The sequence below is a fragment of the Oculina patagonica genome, chromosome 3 (genome assembly GCF_052425735.1).
Source record: "Oculina patagonica isolate OP01 chromosome 3, crgOcupat, whole genome shotgun sequence".
Taxonomy (NCBI): domain Eukaryota; kingdom Metazoa; phylum Cnidaria; class Anthozoa; order Scleractinia; family Oculinidae; genus Oculina; species Oculina patagonica.
The window spans coordinates 5,351,243-5,378,408 of NC_135760.1; the positions used below are offsets into that span (position 1 = coordinate 5,351,243).

The following is a 27,166-nucleotide window of genomic DNA, read 5'->3' on the forward strand; positions in this document are numbered from 1 at the left end:
ACCATATTACCCTTTTTATTATACCATTTTTGGCAGTTGATTCTTTTGCATACCCAGGTGACTCACTTGAGAATGGTACCCCTAACACATACATGAGGCAGAGAGACTGCATTGCTTTTCTATTAAAGTTTGTACTTGAGTAGCCCCTTTAAGGTCTTTACGCTAATTGTTTATGCCCATGCTTACTGCACACAAAATTTATGTCGCAATGTTACGCCACATCATGCATCAAGCACACGCACTAAGGAAACTTTCTAAAACACGTGTAGGGTGGGTAGCCATTGCATTAACTTCTCTTGCAGGTTGCTCTCTTAGTGGTAGGTGACCCCTACTGTTTTCAGGATATATCACCTTTTCTGCTTAATCTGTACCTCGACAAAAAAATAAGCCAAATTGGAATGTTAGAAGTTAAAAATTTTCCATACCGTATTTATTTAATTATAAAACGCCCCACCTCCGAATAAGCGCCCACCTCGAACAAACGCCCACCCTGAAGGTAGGAAAAGCTAATAAGCGCCCGGCCTCGAATAAGCGCCCACCCCCTACCCCACAAAAAACTGAAGTGCACAAGAGGAGTATTGATAATTGAAATTGACTAAGTACCACTAAGAAGACTTCCCCCATGACCAAGTTTTCTTAGTATTTTACAAAAGCTTTCAATGAACAGTTAAAATTCTGCTTTGGTACATCTTCACGTTTTGTTATTATTTATTGTTTTGTTACAAAAATAAACTTACTATTTGCTGCAAATTATGTGAAAATTTAATAAGCGCCCAGCCTCGAATAAGCACCCACCTCGAATAAGCGCCCACTCTCAGGGTCCAAAAATTTAATAAGCGCCCATGGCACTTAATCGAATAAATACGGTAAAATATATTTGTTCAATAGACCCACTCAAAAAAACTCAGAGGAAGTTGGCTTGCATCAATTCATTTGAAATATTTTGCCGGGGTCGCCAGAAGCAGCAGAGGTCATATCGAGTGACAAAGTCAAATAATCCAAATAAGCACCTTCCTTTAGAAATTGTATATTGAAAAAGAAAATTTGGTGACCCCATTTTTTAAAATTACAATTGCATGAATTCTTTGTTTTTGAAGTCAAGGGTTCATGAAGGTCTTATGTAGATCTTTTTATTCTTGCACTAAAGTTTAGATTTGGGGTTATTTTGGCCTAGAAAATTGGACATCAAATTTAGCCGTCTTTATCAGATATAAAGACATTCATTAAACACTTATTTCCTTTGAATTTTCTTAATGACTTATTCATGAGTTTTTGAATACAGTTTTTATTCCACAAAATGGATGGTTCATTTTATGAGTAACATTTGCGAGCAAATATAACTCTTTTTGAAAGAGATCTTAAATTACAAAAAGAGAAAAAAAGGAACTTTAGATCGGTCACTGAGGCCGGAGGGACGGTCTTGACGAAACTTATTTGAACGAAAATGCAATTTAACAGACTCGACGGTTCCGCCTTTCGTAAATTATAAAGTAATTCTTGAAATGGTACGATAAAAAATGTTACTCTTCTATTTTGTCGACGATTATGTGTATTTATAAATGAAATCTTTAATCCTTTAAGATTACTATTGTTAGCGGCTACTAATTTTAGCGATTTTAGAAAATCGCTAAATTTAGTACTCGCTCAAATTTGTCTTGGTCAAAGCACCTCCCTCTTCTACTTAAAGGAAAAACAAAATTAAACAAAGTCGACTTGAAAATTCTTTAATAAATGGATGCCGGCAATTTGTTCTTTCTTGCAATGCAAACGTACGTTCAATTTCAAGTGAGTTTGTTCTTTTGCTGAACATGCCGTTTCCATTTTTAGCATTTTCGGAAAACTGCTAAATTAGACAGCCGCTAAATCTTGCTCAGAAGAAATCACTAAAATTAGTAGCCGCTAACAATATAGTAGCCTTAACTATTTAAGTTAGGTTTATTTTTTATATTGTTGGTTTTGTATTTCTTTGAACATGGTTCTCTAGAAGGCACAATTTACTGTAAAAGAAATTTTTCTTTGTGTATAATAACTAAAGTTGTTGATTGAGTCGTTATTTTCTTTTTTTCATTTCATCTACATAAAATTACGATTTGACGTGATAACTTGAAGAGAACATTGTTATAATAATTATCTTTTTACGTGTTACAACAATTTGGTTTTGGTTGCAAATGGTTAAATATGACTACGCTACGCGCATCAGTGAACAATTTTCGATAATAATAATAATGATAATGATAATAATCTGGCGTTTAATCCCCGCTTAGGCCTACTTTATCGGCAGATAATAAGAAACCGTTTATGAATAATTGATCAATGTATGACTGACATATGTAGTCTTAAAACTGTGCAATCTACCTGTTGTATTTACAAATTGTAAATGAGTGTATTTTTAAGTGTGCGTTAGACACAAATCATGTCAGTTGTTACTTTATGGAGGGAAATTTGTTCTGAATTTTAAGTAGCGAAGCGATGATTTATTTCGACGAGGTTTCAACTTAGTGGCATTTACTTGAACCTTAGACTTCGCTAAACGCCATTATTTGCATTGGTGGTAAGTGATATATTCGTTCTTGTGATTACTTTTGCGTTTCAATTTATTCTTTGTTGTATGCATGCGAAACAAAACCAAGTGTTTCTGAAGAAATTCGTCAAAATGACGCTCTAGTTAAATAAGGCATCTCTCAGCTTTGCGAAATGACTGCTTTTCAGCCATAACAAGTATTAAATGTAGCTACCGCACACCCGGCAAGCTTTTCAAGGACTGGAAGATAGCGACCTTTTGTACGTATATTTGGAAGAGGAACAAAGCTTCTTGTGTTATGACTTACATTTGCGGTTGTAAGCCATAAGTTACTAGGTTTGCAACCTGGGGTCATTTCGTCAAATCAACGGCAGTAATAGCCCTTTTAAATGCGTATTTCCCGGGGGGGGGGGGGCACTCCCATACATGAGCTATATAGATATGTGCCGCTGTGAAGGGTATGGTTTTCAAGCAGTTTAGTCTGGGATAGGGTATAGAAATCAGCGAGTTTTGGACTAGAATAGGGGATCATTTGCCGGAAAACTGATCAGTAGTATGAGGAATTAAGTCCAGAATAGGAATAGAAACTCTGAAGAGGAAGAGACCTTCTTAAACGTAAAAAATCATCGCGGCAACGTTGTTGACGGATGGTTTTCCATTTAAAACAAAAATAGTGACACAGTTCTGAAAATGGCAAGTCTGGGATAGGGTAGCGATTTTCGGTGCTTAGTCTAGTAAAGAGTTGCGAAATCAGCTGAACAGGGTCTAGTATAGGGTAAGGGTTTCGAAGTCCCAGCGGCACACCCCCACCCAAAAATATATAGAGTACCCCCCCGGGACGTATTTACTATAGAAAATCAGGGCCGTAGCCAGACTTTTGACATAGACGAGGCAAAAGTTGTGAATGTCGAAGGCACAAGCCGTTAGCGGGGTACAGAAAGAAAATTTTGAAATCTACAATCTAGAAGCTCTAAGACATTATTTTTATAGTATTTTCCATGAGGTTTTTCTTCCGAGAAAGCCATTAGGTTCAATTGGAGATTATTTCCGACCTGAACGTTTTTTTTTTTTTTAAATTTGGGTTAAAATCTAGACGACGCAAGTGCCTCGTCATGTCTTGCCTCTTGCTAGGTACGGCCCTGCTCTCTCTGGTCGCTTAAATGTGACTTCTTTTCGGAGTAAAGCGACCTTTCAGCAGAGACGTCTGAAATTCAGGCTAATTTGAAGCAAGTTATATCTCTAAGCTGTAGCTCCCACGAACCTCTTGTAGCTCAGTGGTAGAGCGTTAGACCGGTGCTTGTGAGGTCATAAGTTCGACTCCTGTTGGGAAAACTCGAAAATTTTCTTCTCGTAGCTTCTGTTACTGACTGATTAGCATCTTTTCCAACAGTTCAGCAGTTGCTGAATTCACACGACTGAGAGGCTGCTTTCCTATTCAATTGATATTTTACATTTTTTGTCTTGACCTCCTTTGCGCGCACTTTCAGGGGGTTAGGTGGTCGGTGTAAGACATTAAACACCAAAATGAATGGTTACGGATTTGTGTGCACGGTCAAAGTGACTGTGGTGACTGTGGTGCAGTGTAGGAACGCATCCACTATGGGCTGTTTATGGCATTTGCTATGTTGCTATAAGTATTGGTTTTCTTTTATTGCATCGGTCAATTACAACTATGGAAAATTGATTGATCTTTGTGGTACAGCGAAGACAAATGCAGCAGCCTCCTTTTTAGGATCTTTTCTACAATCAAAGGCCCTTTGGGCTGTCTCGTGTCGTGTATACGAAAGTGATTGCGTTGTGGCTTTGAAGCAAAGAATTTAGATTTTTGCTACTCTATAGTTTCATTGTCTTTTGTGAGACAACTGATTAGCCACAAACTGCCATAAAATTGCGTATAATTAATTAACATAGCGGATTTTGCCAAGAATGCGAACAAGATCTTCCAGGCGTCCGTTTCCCTTTTCGGATCAGTCCCACTAAGCCAAGGGAATTGTTAAAGGGGAGAACGTCTGGGCACTAGGCAGATGTGAGCGGAATCACTTAGATACAGAACCGCGAGAAGACTGGGTGCAAATATGGCGGGAGCTATAAAATTGGCGGTATTTTGAGTAATATTTTCACTTCAGAGACACCGAAAACTGCAATGTCAAACTTGAAATGTAGATCAGGTTGTAAAGAAGGAAATGATAAGTCCGGTAACTCGAACTGGCATAACATGTAGTGTACTATTCGCATCATCATCATTAATTCCTGGGTAATTTCAGTTGTTCTGGTGCGTTGGCTTTCAGTTGACTACTGCATAATGTTTGGTTCTTTTCTAATACAGTCTAAGCCTGCTATTTCGTACTCTGACAATTGGAAGTGGGCGTTATCTTAGTTCTCGCTGTTTGTAGCCGGCTATATATACCGGGGTTTTGTTAGGCTAGCTAAATGCAAATTACTATTTATCATATCCTAAGTTTCGTTTTTATTCTACCTTTCCGAGGGATCAATATCGACATACCTATAGTTTATTCTAAGGCTGTCCCCCTTTTTTATTCTTTTACCTTCAAATGCGTTTTCTAATTTTCTGTCTGATCGGCATGTAATCAACAATTAACATAATTTGACGAGATACTAATGAATCCCTAACCCTTTAAAAAGGTGTGTAGCTATTCTGTAGGAATAAATGGCCATTCTGATTGTATAGGAATCCTGCTGCTGAAAATAGTGACCCTCTTAAGATCCCAATTGTTGAGATTTATTTAGTGTGGGGTGGATTGAAGAAGTAAAAGTGTGAGCTCTTTGAAAATTTCTCCGGGGTTTCCCCTACAATGGCCTGTACAGGAATGGTACATCTATCACAAATTGAAGTATATGAAAGGTTAGGGAAACAATTGCAACTTAGAAAAACGGGCAGAAGTGCAGTATTTTTTAAAAAGGTATATGAGGGGTACCTTTTACAATACAGGTAGGTATTGGGGAGTGGGATGGGTAAGTTTAGTTTTACAGGTTAAGCCTCATTGTCAAAGATTATCTCCAGTTCTAAGTCACGCGCGTCCTGCCTAACAATTCAAAAAGAAAGGTGGTGGTGATGGTACATGTCATTGTAATCTAACAATTTTAGTCGCAAGTTCTTTGACTTGCAATCCGCTACTTACAAATAAATCAACACAACACTGTGATATATAAAACAACTTTTAATAAAATTATAATATTTACAAAGACTTGAGGAAAAACAAAACAAAAACAAATTTAAAAAATATCATTCTGCAATTACTATTTACACAAATCAAAAAATTTTCACTTAAACAGGCAATTAAATATTTAGAAAAAAAAAAAACAAAAAAAGAAAACAAAAAGCAATAAAATGTAATCCAATCTGTGGAATCTGTAAAAAAACAAAAAGAAATATTGTGCACTTCATTAACCTCTGAGCCTTGCTCTTATTTTATTTTGTTTACTTGGTGGTTTAGGGTTAAGGAAATGTAATACAAGTACTTACTATATGCTATATATGTCCGGCCACACAAGAATACCAGTAACCTAACGGGAACAATAACGGTAACGGACGGGAAGGCCCTACGAAAAAAAACAAACAAAGTTTATTGAACTGAAATCAAACTTTCAAGAAGCCGCAACTTCTAATTTGTTTTGTAGTAGTCAAATTGTTATATAATTTCTTCATTTAGGGTGGCAATGTTAAGCTCTGGGGGGGGGGGGGGGGCTCCAGGTAGAGAGGTGCATCCTTGGCCTCCTATCCCTGATCGTGTTTAAGACTTGATCGTGAATCAAGCTAAGTAACAATGCTGAAATCAACGTAAGTCAGCAATACGGAAGAATGTGTGAAAATTCGGCTTGTTACACCTCTGCAGGCATATAAGTCTATCCTGTCTGACATTGGTGCATGCAAGAATACCCCATTTAAGACAAAAAGGGGTGAAATATATACCCCGTTCAAGACAAAAAAGCCTGAAAACCATACCCTATCGGGCTGCACGTGCCCGTTTAGCCCTAATAAGGGAGTGCCCCCACCTCGGGTGTTAAGCAATGCATGATTATAGATCTGGAAAGATACCACATGGGTAGATGCAAAGTTGTATTTCAAAATACCTATGAGCAGCTATGAGGGTCTCTCAAAAAGAACAAATGCAACTGCTTTCTATAGATTTTGCAAATTAAATCTTTCTATATAATTAATCTTTCAAGCACTACAGAAAAGTAAAAAAATCCAAATTAGAAATTCTAACATTTTTCTTACCAGATGGTGTGATAATATAAAATGTGGCAGGCCAAACACGACTCCCGCTGGTTGCGAAATGTTAGCCTTCAGTCTGTTAAGGTGGCTCGTACCGGTATTTCTTGCGTGGGAAGTCTGGTGACTAGCGCGCGCGTCACGCTTTATGCCCACGAGTCACGCGCGAGATTTGAAAAGGAAAACAAACATGGCGGCCGAGTGCGAGGTTGCTTTTCTTCATTTTAAGAAAAAATTCCGCGTTCAACTGAAGTTTTTTCAACAAGAACATTTTAAGTCAACTTAATTTTCGACAGTCAAAATGTTTTCGGATCTCGCTGCTCGAGTTACAAAAGCAAATTCGCATGTGCTACGATCGATCTTGTCGGAGATCGTGACTCAATTCCACTTTTTTTGTTTCAGCTTATTTGAGTTTGCTGTCATACACATGATTATTCAGACAAAGAAATACTAAAAAGTGAGACCTAAGAGGCACAACTGGCGCTAACTTAAACTGGCTAAATCCCATGAAATCCTGAGCCGAAAAGTTTCGCAGACAAAGCGAGGGAAAGTCCACGCGTGTTGCGCGCGTATGTGCCCGCAAAGATCAGCGGTAGTCAGAACTGAGCATGAGTAAATACCAAACTTTTAAAATCGAAATTTTAAAGTGCGCGGAAACGCGCGTGGGAATTATTGAGTTCGCGAAGGCTTTAGCAAGAAAACTAACCCGATGACCCCTATTTTTTATTGCCCTAATATTTTCCTTTTATGTAAAGGAAACGCCAGAAAAAATCTAAAAAAATTCTACGAAAGGAATTTTTTATTACTTACAAATTGCTCTTTTTTGCATTTGCAAAAAATCCGCTTCGTAGAATTTTTTTAAAATAATTATACAGTTTCTTTTTCATATGCTTAAAGTTATCACGAGAAAAAAAATGGGGGTCATCGAGTTAGTTTTCAAGATATAAGCACTGGAAGCTGAAAAAGGGTCCAAAAAATCATTGCCTACCGTTGCCATGGTAGCCACTGATGACGTAATTTTTGGTATTTTGGATCAACAACACAATGGGTAATTTAATTTTACAAAAATTTTGTTACGATCTTTAATTAATTTTTTGGCCATTTTCTTCCAAACGTCGCACAGTCAAAAACCTGAAAACTGGTACGAGCCACCTTAACTGTCGCAAAACATTTATCTGTCCAAGTAACGCAACCCGTGACATGAAACCTTAAAAATATATCTATAGCGTGCACGTAAATTTAATTAACCAAAACATTGCTGGCTCGCCTTAGCGAGACAGCACACTATTCTGGTAGTCCTGTGTGTAATGGGTATTCTGTGTTGTGTGTGCGGTTCGGAGCCAAATTTTGGATGTCAGATTAAGCGCATGCGGTCCCGGGCATGCGGTCTACGATTCTGTATATTTTTATTATGTCACACGATAGCGTGTATTACCGTTTGTCACACGACTGCGTGAAGTAGCGTTTATTAAAAGCATAAAGTAAATAATTGTTTGATTTTTTGGGAGATATGTAAACTTCATCTTAATAGCGTTGAAAACCGAATATGCCGTTGAATGCTTCTTTTTGTTAGAACCATTGTTAACCGAATTTGGGCCGAATTTTAAGCAGCCCGACGAAAGTACAACTTTTTTTTTGTCTTAGTACATTTTAGTCACAGCAAAAGGTCCATACATTGTAACGTTACAGAAATGCTTCCGATGTGTTTTTGGAGATAGGGAACAGCATCTGCTAAGTTCTTCTATTAAGCCTTTTTTATACTTTTTACTTTTTAATACGTATTGAACACCGTTATATCGTTGGGCGTATTTTAAAGCGAAATTGAATGCTATTTTCCCGCTTTTGCAAGCTGCTCTGAGTAACAACTTGTGGCATGTGACTGTCTAAATTTTTCTCTATTTCAGTCGCGAGACCATTGTTTGATTTTTAGGGAGATATGGAAAATTCATGTGCTCTATTTTTATTATGCCATTACGATTGTGTTAAACATTGAATATGCTATTGAATGCGGTTATATTATTGTAACTGAAGCTTGGGCCAACTTTTAAGAAGCACGACAAAATTTCTTTTAATAGCTTCAGTAACAGCGAAAGGTTATCATTATGTTACGTTACATGTGTATTAAATGCTTGCAATGTTTACTGGAGATAGGGAGAACATCTGCTTCATTTTATAATTGTACCTTTTTATACTATTCAGCGTTCAATGTGCTCTTGAACATCGTTACATTGTTGGATATATTTTAAAGCGAAATTGTATACGATTTTTCCGCTTTTGCAAGCTGCTTGTGTGAATTCTGCTTAATTTTCTCTAACCTGCGATCAGGCTTTCTTTTTTTCGCGGCGGAGGGAAGGAGAAAAAAAAGAAAGCCTGATACAATTACTTGTCAAGTCGTCTGCCGCCTCCTAATTAAAATATCTGTCAACGTCGTCGAGAATGTCGGCGATGCCATCAGATAAGCTTGATTAGCGCCTTCAAATTATATTTTTACTCTCACAAACATGTGTTTGAATTTACCCTTTTTGAACGAGCTGATCGGATGGTTTTTAAAATTTGTTTCCTGCAAAGGCTGATTTTGTTTTAGGCTTAGGTCAGACATTTCAAGGTCGTAGTTTTCGTCACTGTGCTGGCACGATCGTCTGGCGTTTTTGGTGGTGTGATGTAATAATCTTCGACACCATTGGTGATAGATCACGCTCTTACCGAATCCCGTCGGAAGCACCGCCAAAACATCTTTTCTTTCACAAACTATTCGTCGAATACACTCCCTTTGTTCGTCTTTAAATGTTTTGTGAACAAAACTCTTAAGAACTCGCTCTCTACTTCATTCCGCTCAACACCCGCCATGATAACAATCATCCACGCGCGATATTTTTGGACCGGAAATTAGACTTGAACTCAATTAGCCAATCAGGATAGAGTTCTAATGTTGCCTTTTGTTTTCTGACCAATCAGAAAAAAGTCCAGATTCTGGACTTTTTACAGACGACTCGACAAGTAATTGTATCAGGCGTTCATTTTTCCGTTGACCCCTCCGCCGCGAGGAAAATAACGCCTGATCGCAGGTTAAATTTTCTCGTACGGGTCAGGACCATTATTTGATTTTTAGGAAGATATGGAAAATTCATATGCTTTTTTCTACGATTGTTTCTTTAATAATCGCCAAAAATGAAATCCAGAACTACAAACAAGCCATTCATTAACATACTGTACCTCCAAACTTCAGAAATAATGTAGTGTAATCGTTAATTCCTCGAGCCAGCACTCACTTTCATTATGAAATTCCTAGTATGTATTGTAAACAAGAACCGGATGAGACATTGATTGTTATCAAAAGTAATTAAAATAAATGGACTTGACAATTTAGAGATAAGGCCTTTTAGCAAGCCGAAAGGAGATCGGGTAACAAGTGTTGTGCTAGTATGGGAAGTCAAGGTTCAGATTGTTATGATCAGAATTGCAGATTGTTGACTCGTCTTTGTAAGTTGTACTGAACTGTTGGGAATAAAGTTGAAATACAGTCCTACGTTATTACTGATTGTGAGTGGAAAATTCCCGAATTTTGGATGTCAGATTTAGCGCATGCGGTCTACGATTCTGTATATATTCTATATATGTCACACGATAGCGTGTATTACCATTTGTCACACGATTGCGTAAAGTAGCGTTTATTAAAAGCATACAGTAAATAATTGTTTGATTTTTTGGGAGATATGTAAACTTCATCTTAATAGATTTATTGGGAGATATGTAAACTTCATATAATAGCGTTGAAAACCGAATATGCTGTTGAATGCTTCTTTTTGTTAGAACCATTGTTAACCGAATTTCAATTTTTGGACCGAACTTCAAGCAGCCCGACGAAAGAACAACTTTTTTTTTTTGTCTTAGTACATTTAGTCACAGCAAAAGGTCCATACATTGTAACGTTAAAGAAATGCTTCCGATGTTTTTTTGGAGATAGGGAACATCATCTGCTAAGTTCTTCTATTAAGCCTTTTTAATACTTTTTACCTTTTAATACGTATTGAACACCGTTATATTGTTGGGCGTATTTTAAAGCGAAATTGAATGCTATTTTCCCGCTTTTGCAAGCTGCTCTGAGTAACAACTTGTGGCGTGTGACTGTGTAATTTTTTTCTCTATTCAGTTGCGAGACCATTGTTTGATTTTTAGGGAGATATGGAAAATTCATGTGCTCTATTTTTATTATGTCATTATATTACGATTGTGTAAAACATTGAATATGCTATTGAATGCGGTTATATTATTGCAACTGAAGCTTGGGCCAACTTTTAAGAAGCACGACAAAATTACTCTTTTAATTTTTATGTTACGTTACATGTGTATTAAATGCTTGCAATGTTTACTGGAGATAGGGAGAACATCTGCTTCATTTTATAACTGTACGTTTTTATACTACTCGGCGTTCAATGTGCTCTTGAACATCGTTACATTGTTGGGTATATTTTAAAGCAAAATTGTATACGATTTTTCCGCTTTTGCAAGCTGCTCGAAGTCACAGCTTTCTGCATGTGATTGTAATAGTCCCGGTGGTAGTCATCAGTTTACAAAATCATTCTACAGTTTAACGCATACAAGCACGAACAACCTTAAACAAAGTTTCCTTGAGGTAATTGTTTCAACTACAGAAAGCGCAAACTCCCTTCTCCCAACAAAAGAAGTGAAGAGACCCAGCAGAGTTTTGTCCACATTTAACTGCAAGCCTGAGTATGTTCTAGATAAAATCTGCCGCAGAATTTCGAGCATTATAGTTTAGTTTCGGTAGCTGGCATTCCACCGGCAGAATTCTTCGTTTTCGAGCAGAATTTTGAAAAATCGGTAACACAGAGGAGACAAAGAATGTAACTTGCGTTTCTGTATTTGCAAGCTTTCAAACGCACAAGGTAGATAGTGTACATTAGGCTCAAAACCTATTGTGATAAACATGAGCAAAAATATTTGAAGACCGAATATAAACAACAAAATGCAGCAAACAGGTTTGGTTGTATAAAAGCATGTTTAATTAAGCTTCTCGCATACATGCAAATAATAACAAGGCTTTTCAGGTTTGACTTAGCTCACAAACAAGTGGCCGAGGTAATAGAGAAAGAAACTGTACATTTAGCTAATTTAGCACTTTAATTTACTCACCATTCGCCGCCGTCGAAATCACAGCGGCGGTGACCTGTCTCGCTGTTTTTCCCCACAGGCTCAAAACGCCAGGGTTGAAATACCATAGATGGTTCTTGATCATCCCCTGACATATCCCCTCGTATAGCTCTCTAAAAAACAGTGGAGTCGCTAGCAGAAGTTGAGCTCTCACTGCAAGAATTTCACTCAGCCATGTTCGTGACTTGTTGCGGTTCCACACACCTGTGACGTATCACATCTCGTGATCATAATCGAAGCGTTCATGGCGAAATGTCGCAAAAGCGGTAAAATACGAAGTTTTACGTTAAAATTAACCGGTAAAAAAGCTTTTGAATTCAAATGTTTTGCTTCCTGTATAATTATGGAAACATTCGGAAGCTTTTGCTGAAATATAGTTTTCTAGCCAAGAGTTGCCCTTTAACTTTTGAGATGTTTGTAAGATAAGTCAAGCTATAAAGGCTTTTTTTAGCCTCCTAACGCAGCTGACTTAAAATGATTTTATCTCAGCGTACTGATAAACATTTCTCGATGATCACCAATTCTACTGGCAAGAAGCACGACATCGCCTCAGTCTTCAGTTGCAAAGTGATGTCCGAGTACTTGCTACGGCAAACACAAAACGAAAAAACCTCGCGTTAAGTCTGCTGACAGGACTGCTGACAGGACTGACATGAGCAAGAAACGCACGAACTTCTTGAAGCGTGGGTCCCCAAATTCAGTAAGCTGTCGGGAGAAAAAAAAATCAAAATCTGGAACGATATCTATTCTTCGTATAAAGAAAGGTGTACAGAAAGCCAGAGGGCTAGAATGCTACAGCAGGCGAAGAAACTGCAGCAGAATCTAGAGTACGAGTTCAAGCACTCAAGCAGCGATCTCGCTTGGCTCGGGAGAAGATGGAATTCAGAAAATTAAAGAAGGCTTCCCCTATTTCGACATCCTGAGTAACGAAAAGCGAGAAAGTGCGACTCCAGATTGGCTTGCAGAGTTCTTTTATTGAAATGTGTGAAAAGAGTATGGAACAGGACAACGCAAGATTTGAAAGATCGGCTGAAATGTTCCGTGACGCCCTGAGCAGGCATTGGAACAAACAAACGCCATAGTTGACATTTTTAAAGATTTAGCATCAAAATAATTGTCTTTATCTAATTGTTTATCTTCTGTTATTGAAACGATACATACAATTGTTGTGCAAAACTCACGTAGCAATCATAGTCTTTTTTAGGATGCTCGTATTTTGTTCAACCTTTTTCAACGCAGTTCTCTAACGTACTTTCAACATGCCAAATGCTCGTTCCACTACAGATCGTAGCGCACCGAACTTTAGGTTTTAAACTTTCTCTGCTCCTGAGTCAGGCGTCCTCTGTCTGTGTTGGATTTCACTAGCCAGTTCGTTAGTGGATAGGCACTGTCGCCAGCTAAAAGGGGCCTTATTTCTGTTCCATTTATGTTGCCTGTTGGACCACTAAGAATTTGCTCGTTTGCTGCGAGTTCAGATAAAAAACATCATCTCTTCTGGTGCATTGCGTGTCGTTTATTAACATCGTGGGAGTGCACCGAATTTGTTGCGATTGATACACCGATCAGAAGACCCGTATAGGACTGTGAACTAACTACAGCAATAAACGTAAAAAAAGAAATAAGTTTTAAGAACAGTAAAGCGTGCCTGTATTTTTTACATAATAAGCCCTTTACAATAAATACTAATAACCTACAGTTTGATAAACTGGTGCGTTAGTTGCGACCTTTGTTGTTCTTTGATATGAAATTCCGGCGGCCTCAGATCACAAATCAAATGTTGACATGGCGGGAAAATTCGGCGGCCTCACAAAGCAAATGTTGACATGGCGGGAAAAATGTTGACATGGCGGGAAAAAATATTGACATGGCGGGAAAATATCCCCCTGTACAATTATCTCGTGTCGTCATGACAACGTCATAAACGACACGAGACAAAAAGGAAGGAAAAGGAGAGGGAGCCTGGGATCGAGGCTACAACTGCAACAATTTGTTGTCAAATCCATTAAAGCGTAAACACTTTGATAAGATCAGAACTGCGACTTATTATTATTAGAATTTGGTATTTTTACGCCTCCGTTAATCCACGGCGAAACCGCCCGTGAAAGAGGTAAACCCCCGACGATTCTCCCAGGTGACGAGATGGGATAAAATATTGTAGCAAACTGTAAATATCCACCACATTCACCGACACTGAGGTGAATAATTGTTTTAGTATGTACCACACAAGTTGAATAACTAGCGGACCAAAACATCACTTTCGGTAAACAAAGCGACGCGCGAAGGCAGTTTGTTTCTCTCGGAGGTGAATAGTACTTTGCTAAAATTCTTGACTCCTCTAATCACCTCCGAGTTAACCAATCAGCGCGCGCGTAAAGCACTTTTCACTTGTGTGGTATATACTAAATAATGCTATATACCGGATAAATCACTATCCGATGGATAGTGATCTATCCGGTGGATAGCGTTATCCACCCTTTGAACAACTGAGGCCTGGTCGAATTCTTGTGCTGCTATATCATTTCTGGTCTTTGGAAAGATAAAGTGTTCAACCAATCAAACTACGACGCGTACGTTTCCTTTATCCAATCACCAAATGCTTTTCTCGCGCGCGCTGTTTGGTGATAGAAAAGTTCTTCAAGTCACCTTTCCAACCAATCAATTGCAACGTTTCTCTTAGATAACCAATCAGAAGATACTTTATCCTTGCGCGGCTTCCAGTGGCGGGAAAGTAGTGCCGATCGAATTTCGAACCAATCGATCGACTGCAACCTTTCTCTAAATAAACCAATCACAGGATACTTTGTCTGAACGCTTCCTCTTGTGGCGGGAAAGTTCTACAAACGCTTTGAAGTAGCCGCAATATAAGCCAGAAGTCAACACAAACTCAGACAAAATTTCAAACTAATATTAAAAAAGTTGTGACATTTGTTTGAATGAACGAACCAGGACACATTCTGTCTGTGCACGAGTTCTAGGGACGGAAAGTCTCAAAACCATTTCAAATATTTAATTTTCGCGAAGACTCAGTTTTGTTGAATTTCTTCACTCGTATTGATCGAACTTCCATTTAAGACCATCTCTTATCAAAGCGACAATGTACAAATTGTCTTTTTCTCGGTAGCCAATATTTTGCCTCTTAGAATCCTCGGCATTGAACACAAGCTTGATTTGTGGCACAGCAGTTCGATATATTATAAACTCCTTGGCAACACTTATGTAAATATCCAACTGGCCTGCCTCCCAGAGTAGTTTATTTTCAGTTTTCAAAATTGCTTTGTATTGTTTACAGTGTCCTCAATTAGCATAGCAAAGCAGTGCTAAATACATCGGCACTTAAGATAAGAGCTTTATGTTTAACTATTTTCTAAAATTTAACTTTCGATACAAGTTTCTGAAAGGCTTTGTCCGACACGTCAACTCCCTTTTTTAAGTTTTTAAAAAGAGCTTTTCATTGTCATTTCAATATGACAGTATAATCGCTTCGTTTTGTTACTGTCTTTGTGTGACCTTTTTCCTCGTTTGATAGAACATCAAATTGTATTTCCATCCCAAGAACTTGTAAAATGGTGCAATTTGAGAAGGCTGGTCTGGAAAGGTTGGATATCAAAACTGGCGAAAAAGAAATTAGAATTCGCGCAATTAAAAGAGGTAAAATAATTAACGGAAATTTACCGTCAATGCTGAGCTCTCAAATGCCAGGTTTTCCTTTGTTACGGCGGTAACTTAAATACCACATTCGCTTTGATCATCTTAATTTTAATTGTGATCGCACAAAATGCCAAGCATTGATAATGTCTTTATTCAATTGTTAAAGTTCAAACGAAAGTCTCGAATTCGGGCCAGAAGTGCTGCGGGAAATTAAAAGAGGAGAATATAAAACTGGCAAATAGAAACTTTGGGTTATTTAATTTAGATTGGATTCAATACCTTCTTTTTGTAAATATAGAGTTGTCACAGCCTGTCTTTCCTTCTCGAAATACTATTTGCCGTGAACAACTAATGTTGTACTCTTTCACTGGCGTATTCCCTGACACTTTTGTGGTAATTTTTTTCAAGTTTTAAACTGCGTGGAATAAGGAGAAAATTGGCAAAGCTTGGCCAGGAACTTAAATACTGATGTCGCTGGAGCAGAGAACTGGAGATTTTCCTTATGAAATTCGGAAAGGAAAATGATTGCCATAAATACTTCTATGTAAATTTGTTTTACTAACGTCAAGGCCGGCGTTTCTGTCGCTACGTTGACAGGACGAAGCAGCTGACGTACACTGTTCAAAATTAAAACTTTCTAATTTGACATCAAATCGAAAGGAAGAGAAAAATATAACTCTTCAAACGCGAGCGCGCGGTGACCTTCAAATGGCGTCCAAAAATTTAAAACCGGACTCGAGGTTTGGTTGGTTGTTGGCAACGTTTTTTAACTGCACGGGTCGCACGGATTGCACGCTGCATTTTGTTGGGTTCTTCTAAATTTAATTAAACTGCGCTATGTTCTTAACAGGGCGATTTCGTGACGAAGTATATGTTTAGGAAAATTCTAATCTGCGTTGATTTTTTCCTTCTTTATATTCTTCTAGGAAAGACAAATCTGCAATGGATACTTCTGAAAAAGGTAGGATTAAGATTAACGTTTTAGTTAATAGGTCCTGATTTGATTTATGCTGATCTCTCTTAAGGGTTATTTTTCGGTGGGTTGGCTCTCATTAACACTGACTTATTGAAAATTCTTGACTTAAAACGGCGGCAAGTCTTACATCAATGTAAAGGTCAGTTTTATATTGTAAAACGGACCACCGTTTCACAAAATTGTTGAAAACTAGAAAACTTCAACAAAACAGTTTTGCAAGTATAGCTTTCTTTCCTGGTTTACATATCATCTATCCTCATCATTTAAGATTTTAAATAATATCGTTGATTAAATTTACTGAAAGTACACTATTGTTGAAAATGGTGCCACTGTTCGCAACGCGTTGTAGGGTTTTGAAAGCTGAAAACACGATTGACACTTCTCAAATTTTTATTTGTTTTATGGAGAAAAATTTACGAACGATGAGCAGAAAAAAAGGATGAAAACTTTTTCGACCTGTTGCCTTAAAATACGTTGCAAAAAAGACTAAAATTTGCTGCAAAATTGTCTCAGTTTGCCTATGTCAGCCTGCGAGATTGAATCGCGTTCGTTGCTACTTCAACCAATATTACATAATCCACTACCAGGTATGAAATTATTTGAAATGACTGTTGTGAAAAGGCTGTTAAAAATTATAAAGGTTTCGCCTTATGTAGTTTTTTTTCGCGCATTTGGCTTTCTCGTACCTTTCGCGTTTCCCAAATGCGCGCCCAAAAACAACAGAGGCGCCTGCTTCACAGGCTATAGCGTTGAGGGAGTAAGCGACTAGAAAAGACGGCTAAACGTCTGACTGTAGAGTTGGCAATATGGAGGCAATAGACTGAGATTTCTAGTTATTCTGTCACTTGACTTTTTGTGGATCTAGTGGGCACCTAACAAAGCGGCTCGTTTCATGGTTTTAACTTTTCATATCTTTTTTTTTACAACAATCAATCAATCTACAAATTCTGTCACAGGTTAGTCGTTGAAGTTCACTTGAAGTTGTAAACATTTTTTGATGACTTTTAATATTTTCTGAGTAGGAGAATTACGGGGAGGAGATTAGTGGATTTGATATTAAAACTGCTGTTCGTATAATCCGTCTTAATCTCCTTCAGTCAAAAATATCCTTGTTTATTTTCGGGTTTTTATTACTCCGTTGTTGTTTTTCTACGTCAGAAAGCTATTATTTTGAGGTTTCTTTCAATTTGATAAATAAAACTTTTCAATAAGAATTTTCAGTTAATAATTTTCTTCACCCAGTGGCTGGTATACTATTGGCAAACTTGTTTTATGCATCACATGTTAAAAAGTTAATAATAAACAAAACTGTCAATAAATCCGTTTTATCGATCGATGATTTAGGTTCAAAGATCGGCCACTGGGTTATGATAAAACAAAAACGTTGACTAGCGATGAAATGCGTTCATTTGGCCAGGATCAAATTTGCACGCTAGTCGACGCAAGTTTTCCCCCGTTTGGCCAACCAACGCAAGTCAGCGCAAGTCTTAAGCCCCGGCCCGGGGGGGGGGGGGGGGGGGAAACGGTAACGCAAGTGGACGCAAGTAGTCGCAAGTTAAACTTGCTTACAGACTTGCGTTCGGTGGCCAAACAGACTTGCAAGTACACGCAAGTTGTCAAAAAAGCCATTTCACTACTACGCGCGCTGCAATTCAGTACTTGAAGTAAACAGCAAGACTTGCGTTGGTTAAACGGTGAAAAACTTGCATTGACTTGCATGCAAATTTGATCTCGACCAAAATGAACGCAAGTCATCGCAAGTCAACGCTAGTGCACGCAAGTCCTGGCCAAACGGAGACGCAAGTAAACGCAAGTTTTCAACTTACGTCCACTTGTGTTTCCTTTTAGGCAGGCCTTTACTTATATTACTTCAAAAACTGAATAGCAGCGCGCAAGGTAGCGTTGAAATGGATTTTTCACAACTTGTGTGCAGTCTGTGCACTTGTAAGTAAACAAGTCTGTACGCAAGTTCAACTTGCGACTACTTGTGCTGCCCTTTGGCCAGGGCTTTATTGAACCCTTTTTTATCAAGAACATTGTCTAACTAGTTTTATACCATGCCATAGAAAATACAGCCAATCAGAATACAGGAAAGCCGTTGTATATTCGACGGTATTCAACCCAACCTTCCCATCGTGCGCTGCGATTGTATTCTCGACGAAACTTAGAAGGCGTATTTTCTATGGCATGGTATAAAATAGTTACACAACACTTTCTCGTGGTATACTATGGAATATCCCACTTGTCACTTGTATTTTCTTGGTATACACACTCGCCTAAAGGCTCGTGTGTATACCGAGAAAATACAAGTGACTCGTGGGATATTCCATAGTATACCACTCGAAAGCGTTGCATAACTAGTATGTATTTGCTATGTTGCAGCGTTTGTTAGTCCAAGAAAACCAAGTATTATGGAAGGACGGATCGAAGACACGTTTTATAAAGATCTAAGACGCGAATGGAGATCAGGCAGCATAGCTGTGATGACTGACTCGTTCAAGAATCTGCCTTTTGTTGTAAGTACTTAACTTCTTTGATAAGGCCCTGACTTATTGCGAGCAAAGTTGTACGATTGTAATCCGCGAGAGCAATGAAAGCAACGTAGATACAGTCCACGGTTTACGTAGTGCACACAGTTAGGTGCCTCCACTGTATACCCCCATCACAAAAAATAAAATTTATACCAAAACGGACGTTAGCGGACGACATAAACCACCACAAAAATGCCTTCTGCCATAAAACGAGAACGAGTTACACGCAAGTTACGCTGGAATCTCGCGTGAGCCAAACGCGGCAAACCAGCCTGTATGATCACGACGTATCAAGCTACTTTTTATCATATTCAAAATTATCTTCAAATCAAGGGAAACGTCAAAGTGAAAGTTAATTTAGGTAGAAAAACATCATAGAGGTAATTAAATACCGAGCAGGAACGAGGATAGTTAAGAATGAGACGGGTTGCAACAAAGGCGCTAGTGAAGTTTCGCCTCTGTACGACACTTTCTCCTAGTGAAGAACTGGGCTGCGCGCCCTCCGTTTCCAGGTTGATCTATTATCTGCTGCTGCGCTGCTAATGTCTAGGCTATTAGACATCTCGCCTTGAGTTTCCTGAATAATCAACAGTCCTCCTCCAAGTTTCCAGTGATCGACTTCGTTTCCTCTTGCCTTCTGGTACCCATGTGAGAGCTGTGCATGTCTAACTTCTCCTTTCTACTTCTTCGCTTATTGTCTGACTCTCCATCTCTGCTCTTCTTCTGATCTCCTCACTCATTACTGTGCCCGCTGCGCATTGGCCAGTAGATAAGCCAACGGATCAGTCAGCAAAAATTGTAATAAAACGCACACCGATGCACCGCATAACTACCTCGCAAAAAACCCTCTAACCTGACCTAACAGCATTATATTTAACAACAGCTATATTTCATCAATGTGTTTTGCCTCTAAACGAAACGTAGGAAAAAAACAGTAGGTGCGTTTTTAGCTGACTTCCTCCGTGTTCCAAACGGAACAATTGGGTCCTGTAGGTTTCTACCCCGCTTGCTACTCGTGGTTGGCCCTTCCTTCTTTGTTCATTGGATTTTATCTCATTTAACTGTTCACGTCTACTGCAGATCTGACACGACAATTGCAAAATCACCTTTTCATTTGTGTATCCTGCTTTCTGAACGTTTTTTTTTTTGCCTGGCTTCTTTGGTATATTTAAAATAATGTCAATTTTACTTTAGTTGTTTCATCTTACAATTAAGAAGAAAAAACACTTTCTGTGTTTCTATCGGTTATCGATTTCCTTCATTTTTTACTAAAATCACACTATACAGAGAAAATTAGCTTGCGAGAGCAGACGGCTTTTTCGGCTCGAGTTTCATCCGCCGAGTTGCTTTTTTCTGCACCACGATTGCACGCAGTTTAATTTTAGTTGCTGCGTTATGTAATTAAAACTCTGGTCTCAGACGTCCCCAACAAGGCTTTTTAGTCCTGCTGAAAGAAATCAGGGAAATTTCAATAGAAAACAGCGTGATTTTTGGCTAACTTGCCCCTTCGTTTGCTTGTTGCCTTGGAAACGTAGATAGTCGTGAAAAGACCTCCTTCGTCCCTCCACAGATGAAAACATCTGCACACTTCGTTGAGGAAGACCGAACAAACTTACGCCTTCCGCTCGAATGGTAAAAAAAGAGAGTATTCTTTTTGCCGAAAATTTGTGTTGTTTTACTGAAATGCTAGTACGAAGTGATTGCAATGAACGTACCTTCAACGAAAGACAAGCCTTCGTCGGTTAAAGCGAACAACGAAGAGGTTAGTGTTTTTTTTATCGCAAGTGTAACGGTTAGTCACTCAGACAGCGAAATTGATAGCAACGGGGAAAACTAGCTTGTTCAGGGTGGTAAAATCTGGCACTTAATCTGTGGTTGACTGTTGTTCACGGTTTTAATTAGCTAATTCGTTATTTATCACTCTTGAGTGTTATTGGCAAATATTTATATATCATGAGTATTTCCTCTCGAAAGCGCCAAACGAAATGCGCAAACTTCGCCGGTGGTCTCATTCTTTAATATGATTATACGCAGTACAAATTCTTTCGTATTTTATAGTGAAGGTTTTTTTTTTCATGCACTGTACTTGTTCGAGGAAAGAAAATGAAAATGAATCGGAAAGGAATCCAGTTCCTGACATATCACTGGAATGTCTTTATTTTTAAAATCGCACTTTAGACTTCTCAAATGTGCATACAATCTGTAAATCATTATTTATTAATTAATTGCTATTGCGTTACAAAGCGTGTTTTGAATTTCAAACCACCAACTGCAACGGTTTTGTATACCTTATTACACAACATTTTCGCGTTTTTCTTAATTTTGTTAAATCGCCAAACTTAAATGTCGCCAAAAAAAAAGACAGTGGATTATTTAATAAAAGAAGTGTTGAAATAAACCTGTCGCGAAAATTGGTGATAATTTGGAGGCTGGATGTAGTTTTTTTTAGCCGAAGGGTGGTTGTTTTGAAAATTAAAATTACCTAGGAAGCAAATGTTCGATTTTTGCCAAAATACACCATAATGATCAAATATGACCAAATTTTAATTTTTTATCCGTCACTTAGTCACAACGGTTACCATAGCAACGATTGGCGTTTTCTTTTGTTCTCAAACAAGCTTGATTTTTTAGAAATCTAGATTGACTCTTGGTGTTTATTTTTTGATATGTTAAAGGTTAGTAGATTGACTAACTGTTGACAAAATTTTAGAAATATCTGTAAGAGCGTTTTCAAGTAAATCAAGAATGAAATTTTCAGAAAAACATCGTTTTAATATAAAATAGGCGCTTTAAAATTGTTTCGTATTATTTGAGCACAGTTACTCTCACTGAAATATAAATACTTACACCATCAAAGACCATTAACTAAAAGCGAAAGACTTTTTGCTTTAATTTGTTAAAATATATCGACTGCCGATTGTAAGAAATTATAAGAAAATACCAAAAACTTCATTCTTGATTTACTTGAAAACGCTCTTACATATACCGTATTTTCTCAATTAAACGCCCCCGGCGTTTATTTCAAACTTGGCTCCGTGGATCCGGCGTTTATTTGAATGGTGCAGCTTATTTGAGCAAAATGTTTATTAAACAAGGGTTTTGAATCATTATTTATGCCATGAATGTATCTTGTCATCATACCTAAAGCATATTACACCTCAAATAAATGCCTAAAAGGCTTAATTACCACTCTACCTTGGAGACCCGGCGTCTATTCGGGGCCCGGCGTTTAATCGAGAAAATACGGTATTTCTAAAATTTTGTGTACAGGTAGTCAATCTACTAACCTTTAACATATCAAAAAATAAACACCAAGAAGCAATCTCGATTTCGAGAAAATCAAGCTTGTTTGAGAACAAAAGAAAACGTCAATGGTTGCTATGGTAACCTTTGTGACAAGGTGACGGGTAAAATATTAAAATTTGGTCATATTTGATCATTATGGTGTATTTTGGCAAAAATCGAACATTTGCTTCCTAGATAATTTTAATTTTCAAAACAACCATCCTTCGGCTAAAAAACTACATCGAGCCTCCTTAATATGAATTTCCAAATATATAGAAATTCATTTTGGAAGCCATTTGTCAACAGTATACGGTTATTTCTCTTTATCAAAAACAGAAAATATTTTTAGTTCAAAGATCGACTTTTCTCCTTGTCAAAGGGTATAATATTTAATTGTTCTGCTCTTAAAAGAGGTCTGAAACTTGTCAAATTATTCCAATGGCGCTTTAAGAGCGAATTTTTCCCGTGACTGAGTGAGAGGTGGTACAAAATTTTAAACAAGCCTACCCTCAATTTTTTTTCAGAGATACCTTATGGTAAGTCGATCAACGTGCTATGATTTTTTCTTAAAGAGCTATCTTTGTTTGGCAGAAAAAAAATAAAAACTGTCACGCCCGCCGACTGCCATGAAATGGTCGAATTTCGTACCACGATTAAGAACATAAGAATGATGCTGCTCACAAGCGCAAAATAAAGCAGACTTCTCTCGATTTTGTATATTTGTTAAGGAGGCATTTACAAATGATTTGAGTCTAAGAACAGTATTACAAAGATCGATTTGAATATTTAGAGCCTGTTTAAAAATTACAAAAATTTGATTGCTTAAAAATCTCATTTTGGAGCATTTTTTCAAAGAACTCTTTTCCTATGCGGTATAACTCAGAATCACTTAAGACTTGGGCTTTAATAAGTGGAAATGATGTTCTTTTTAATGGTATAAAAATCAGTCTTGGGCTTTTAATTGCTACGAAGAACTTCCCCTTTCAATTTGGACGAAATCACAACACCGACTTGTCAACAACCGCAAATAATCGAATAAGGCTCGAATTACGCTTTCTCTTCTCAAAGCCAAAATTCCGACAAAATCTTATTAGTAAACACCCTATTTGATCTAAAACTCAATATTTAGCTTACCTGGCGTAACAATTTGTTGAAGATTGCTTTGTATCCTACTTTTGTTTCAAAAACGTTACCAGCACTCGAACGGTGTTTACCAAATCACAGTATTCAGAATTCCCGATAATTTCAAATTAGCAATAACTTTGCCAGAAGGTCCTTGAAAAAAAAACCCACCGCATTCCGGTCTTCACAGTTCCAACCACATTTAGTAAAAACGGCCACTTCATAGAAGAAACTTGCTTCACAGTTAAAAAAACCGCGTTTTGGCCGTTGTTTTTGCAGAAGATCAACTAGAGCGAAAATGGCGGCTTGACATCTGTCACGCAATGATACGTCACTTGAGGGGAGGTTACCCATTGAATTGAGTTTGGTGGTCTATGTCTTTTGAGAAATACCGTAAAATTGCAGTTATAATCCATGGATTTATACAACTTCGTAAGTGGTTTTGATGGGGCTTAATATAAACGTAATGGCACATAAAAAATATGAACGGGGTAATAAAGAGTTTAAAAATCCTTTCCAAAAAGTCACGGCATATGTAGATGAAAGTACGTTTTCACGTTAAAATAAAAAACACAATAAAGATACTATAGAAATTATTTTTATTTAACCTGAAACGGGGAAGGTCACTGAGTAACTGTTGCCGTTTAACGGAGTACTGCAGCTGTATTTTTGGTTGTTTTGTTTTTTCGAAGTAACTTTTTTTATTTATTTTGGTTTTATTTTGGGGAGGGGTTTTAACGTCAAGGTCTGGCACGGATTAAAGAAAGGGGTAACATATTTTTTGTTTTAACAAAGTGGAAATAGCATTTTTAAATATCAGAGATTCTATTTACAAATCAGAAAGGAAAAGTAAACTAGATTAGGTGCAGCTCTAACAATATAATGAGCGTCGCGCCATTGTTGATTCGTGCTTTTATTGAATAGAGAATTTTACAGAGTATAGAATGGAAATCAATTACTCTTTTCAAAGATTAGTTGGGGGATACTGCTCCAAAGATAAGCGAAGTCGAGCTGCGGAAAAAAGTTCTGTTATACTCCCTCTGCGTTCATGTGAAAAAGATATCTCGGCTCACAAACTGGCTGCGGGTGTTAATGATGTTGAATCAGAAGTAGATATCATTTTAGCACGGCATCAATCTTCAATACAGTGGAACCCCGTTAATACGGACACCAACGGGTCAGGCCAAATTGTCCGTATTAACGGGGTGTCCGTTTTAAGCGGGGTCTCAGAAAAAAGTCACGGATACATGTTTTATCGACACAAAGACGAAGGCAAACGTTTTCGCGGCAACAAAACGTTGTTGAATTGTACTGTTACTGTAACAAATGCAAACTGTGAACTCTCTGACTAAAATTAATAGTTTTTTGCACGATCTAGTCCGACACCGAACTAAACTTTAATAAAATAAACAGTGGAATTATTTGAAAATGTCGCACCTAACTAGATACAAGAAATAAAACGTATTTCAACAGAAATCGAACGTCGCGACAATGGCAATTGACAGCAGTGCACATATAAACAGTGTCCGTAAAGCGGGGTTGACAATGTATGACAGTTTGTCACTCGGGACACGGAAAAGTGTCCGTTGTCCGTATTAACGGGTGTCCGTATTAAGCGGGTTAATTTAAGAAAAAATGTATGAGGTTTTCGTCGGGATCAACGAAACTGTCCGTAATACCGGGATGTCCGTATTAAGCGGGTGTCCGTAAAGCGGGGTTCCACTGTAATTTAATGTACCTTTGAATATTTTGGACATTGCTATCTGCCCATGCCAGCTCATCGGTCCTCTCTAGGCAATAGATGGAGAAGAGGCTCGCAACGGTGCCGCGTTCCCGCAGAATTATCGAGGCTTGCCAAAGAAGGGAAATCACGCAAGTCTGACCGCGGAATCAACACCCGCGGGGACTGCTATATGAAACAGACGGGGATGCTCGTCAGAAATTTTGAAAAGAACCCCTAAAAAAGAACAATCTGGGTGTGGCTCGAGCTTTACTTGACCCCTAGACGACTCCAAAAAACTAAAAATAGAATTTCTATTGGTATATTTCTGCGTGTATAACCCTGAACGAGACCATTTTGGCTGAAAATATTGCTATTTTTTCGCGGAAGACCCTAAGTGAGACCAAATATTCAAAATTTACACCCCCGTCACTTTCATATGCGAGCCCCCCCCCCCCCCCCCCGGAATCAACAAAGCGCTTTCTAGAACGATCCTTCGACGTACGGGCATATTTGTCCCTGCTGGGTCTGGTAAGTCTTTGCGATTTTTGTTAATTTTCTATAGAAAGTACAGTCGAACCTCGATTATCCAGATTTCCGATTGTCCGGAATTCCAATTTTTTCATGAATATTATATTCAAGACCAAACTCTTTCAACATTTAAATGCCACTTTCTTCCTCTAGAAACTGTTATTAAAATCGGAATCGTAAATTAGCCAATAAGCGAAGCTTCGAAGGATAGAAACTGTGACGCCTCGAGTGCGCTAAGTTCGTGAATGAGCGTTATCGTCATCGAATTCGAGCCAGAAGGGGTTTATTGTAAGTCAGTTCTCAGTCCGTTTAATATCGTGTTTATATAAAATGCGATATGATTAAGTTTAAAAAGGAGAAACCTAACACAGTGTGATGTGTTCTTTTTCTCTGTTTTAGTCTGATAAATTCTGGCAACTGTGGTGACGGATATATATAAAATCGAGCTTAGCGCCGTCTGATGACAAATGTAGATTATGTAACGTTTTTCTGACGTAATAATATGCTGAAACAAAATCACCGCATTCGAGTGAATGCTAGCCTGCGCGGCAGGCGTAAAAAGTGGAGGGAAAAGGGGAGGGAAAAAGACGGGGAAGAGGGAACGCCTGCCTTAAGAACCCCCTACGTTTTTTCCCTCTTTCTGTCCCTCTTCCCAGCTCCCCCTCCCCCTCCCCCCTTCCGACGTCTGCTATGCAGGCCTAAGTGAATGCAGTCGAACATTATCGCGATCCCGTTAAAAGTGTGCGGGACGTTCCTAGTGATCTCGTACTGATTAATCACCCCCCAAAGTAAATTGAATAAAAGTAAAAACGTTTATGACAGACTCCTCTGTGTATTGCAAGCAGGAAGGGTGAACTTCCATATTATGGTTAAGTTACAGATTTTGGTCACACATATAGGGTGTTCAGGACGTGGCAGGCTGCCTTCCAGTTTAACCACAAAGGTTTCGTTTTGAGCTGCACTTAAAGGTAAAACATATTCTCGTGATTTGTTGGCAGTCTTCAGATCATTGATAAGACATAGAAATGGTATCCGGCTCCGGGGTCAAATTGAAAAGCTTTTACCACGCCCAGATGGGGTTCCGTATAATAGTATAATAATTTTAACAGGAATAAAAAGCCTGTTCAATTTACCGTACCGTTGGTGCTAGATGCAGTGCTTTTTTCAAGTCTTTACATCTTGATTTTTTTGTATTGAATAAATCAAAGGGAAAATGGAGTTCAAAAAGCGGCTTTTTTATGACCGAGTGAGAGGTTGCACATGTGGACGAACAAGAGAGCATGAGAAAACTTTTAAAACGTGAATTCGAGTTATCGGGAGTCGACTGTATCTAAATGGCAGTTGAAAAAATGCAGACTTTGTAGGGAGCCCCCTGTACAGTACCCACCCATCCCCCGGGAGTTCGTGACTCATTGCGTGACAAATA

At 38.2% G+C, this 27,166-nt stretch overlaps 1 protein-coding gene and 1 long non-coding RNA gene across 2 annotated transcripts in view; one reads left to right on the top strand and one right to left on the bottom strand.

Annotated features, from left to right (window-relative positions):
* LOC144645087 (uncharacterized) overlaps positions 1 to 27,166 on the top strand; it is a 104,458-nt gene that overhangs the window by 187 nt on the left and 77,105 nt on the right. The window contains exons 2-3 of the mRNA XM_078504556.1: positions 16,502 to 16,536; positions 18,934 to 19,067. Of these exons, the coding sequence (XP_078360682.1) occupies positions 16,518 to 16,536; positions 18,934 to 19,067 (153 nt within the window). The 5' untranslated portion in view covers positions 16,502 to 16,517. The remainder of the gene's footprint in view (positions 1 to 16,501; positions 16,537 to 18,933; positions 19,068 to 27,166) is intronic.
* Positions 5,686 to 12,837, bottom strand: LOC144645244 (uncharacterized). Its single transcript, XR_013569248.1, has 3 exons — positions 11,910 to 12,837; positions 6,006 to 6,082; positions 5,686 to 5,891 (listed from the first exon to the last, which is right to left on the bottom strand). It is a non-coding gene; the product is annotated as an uncharacterized LOC144645244 (long non-coding RNA).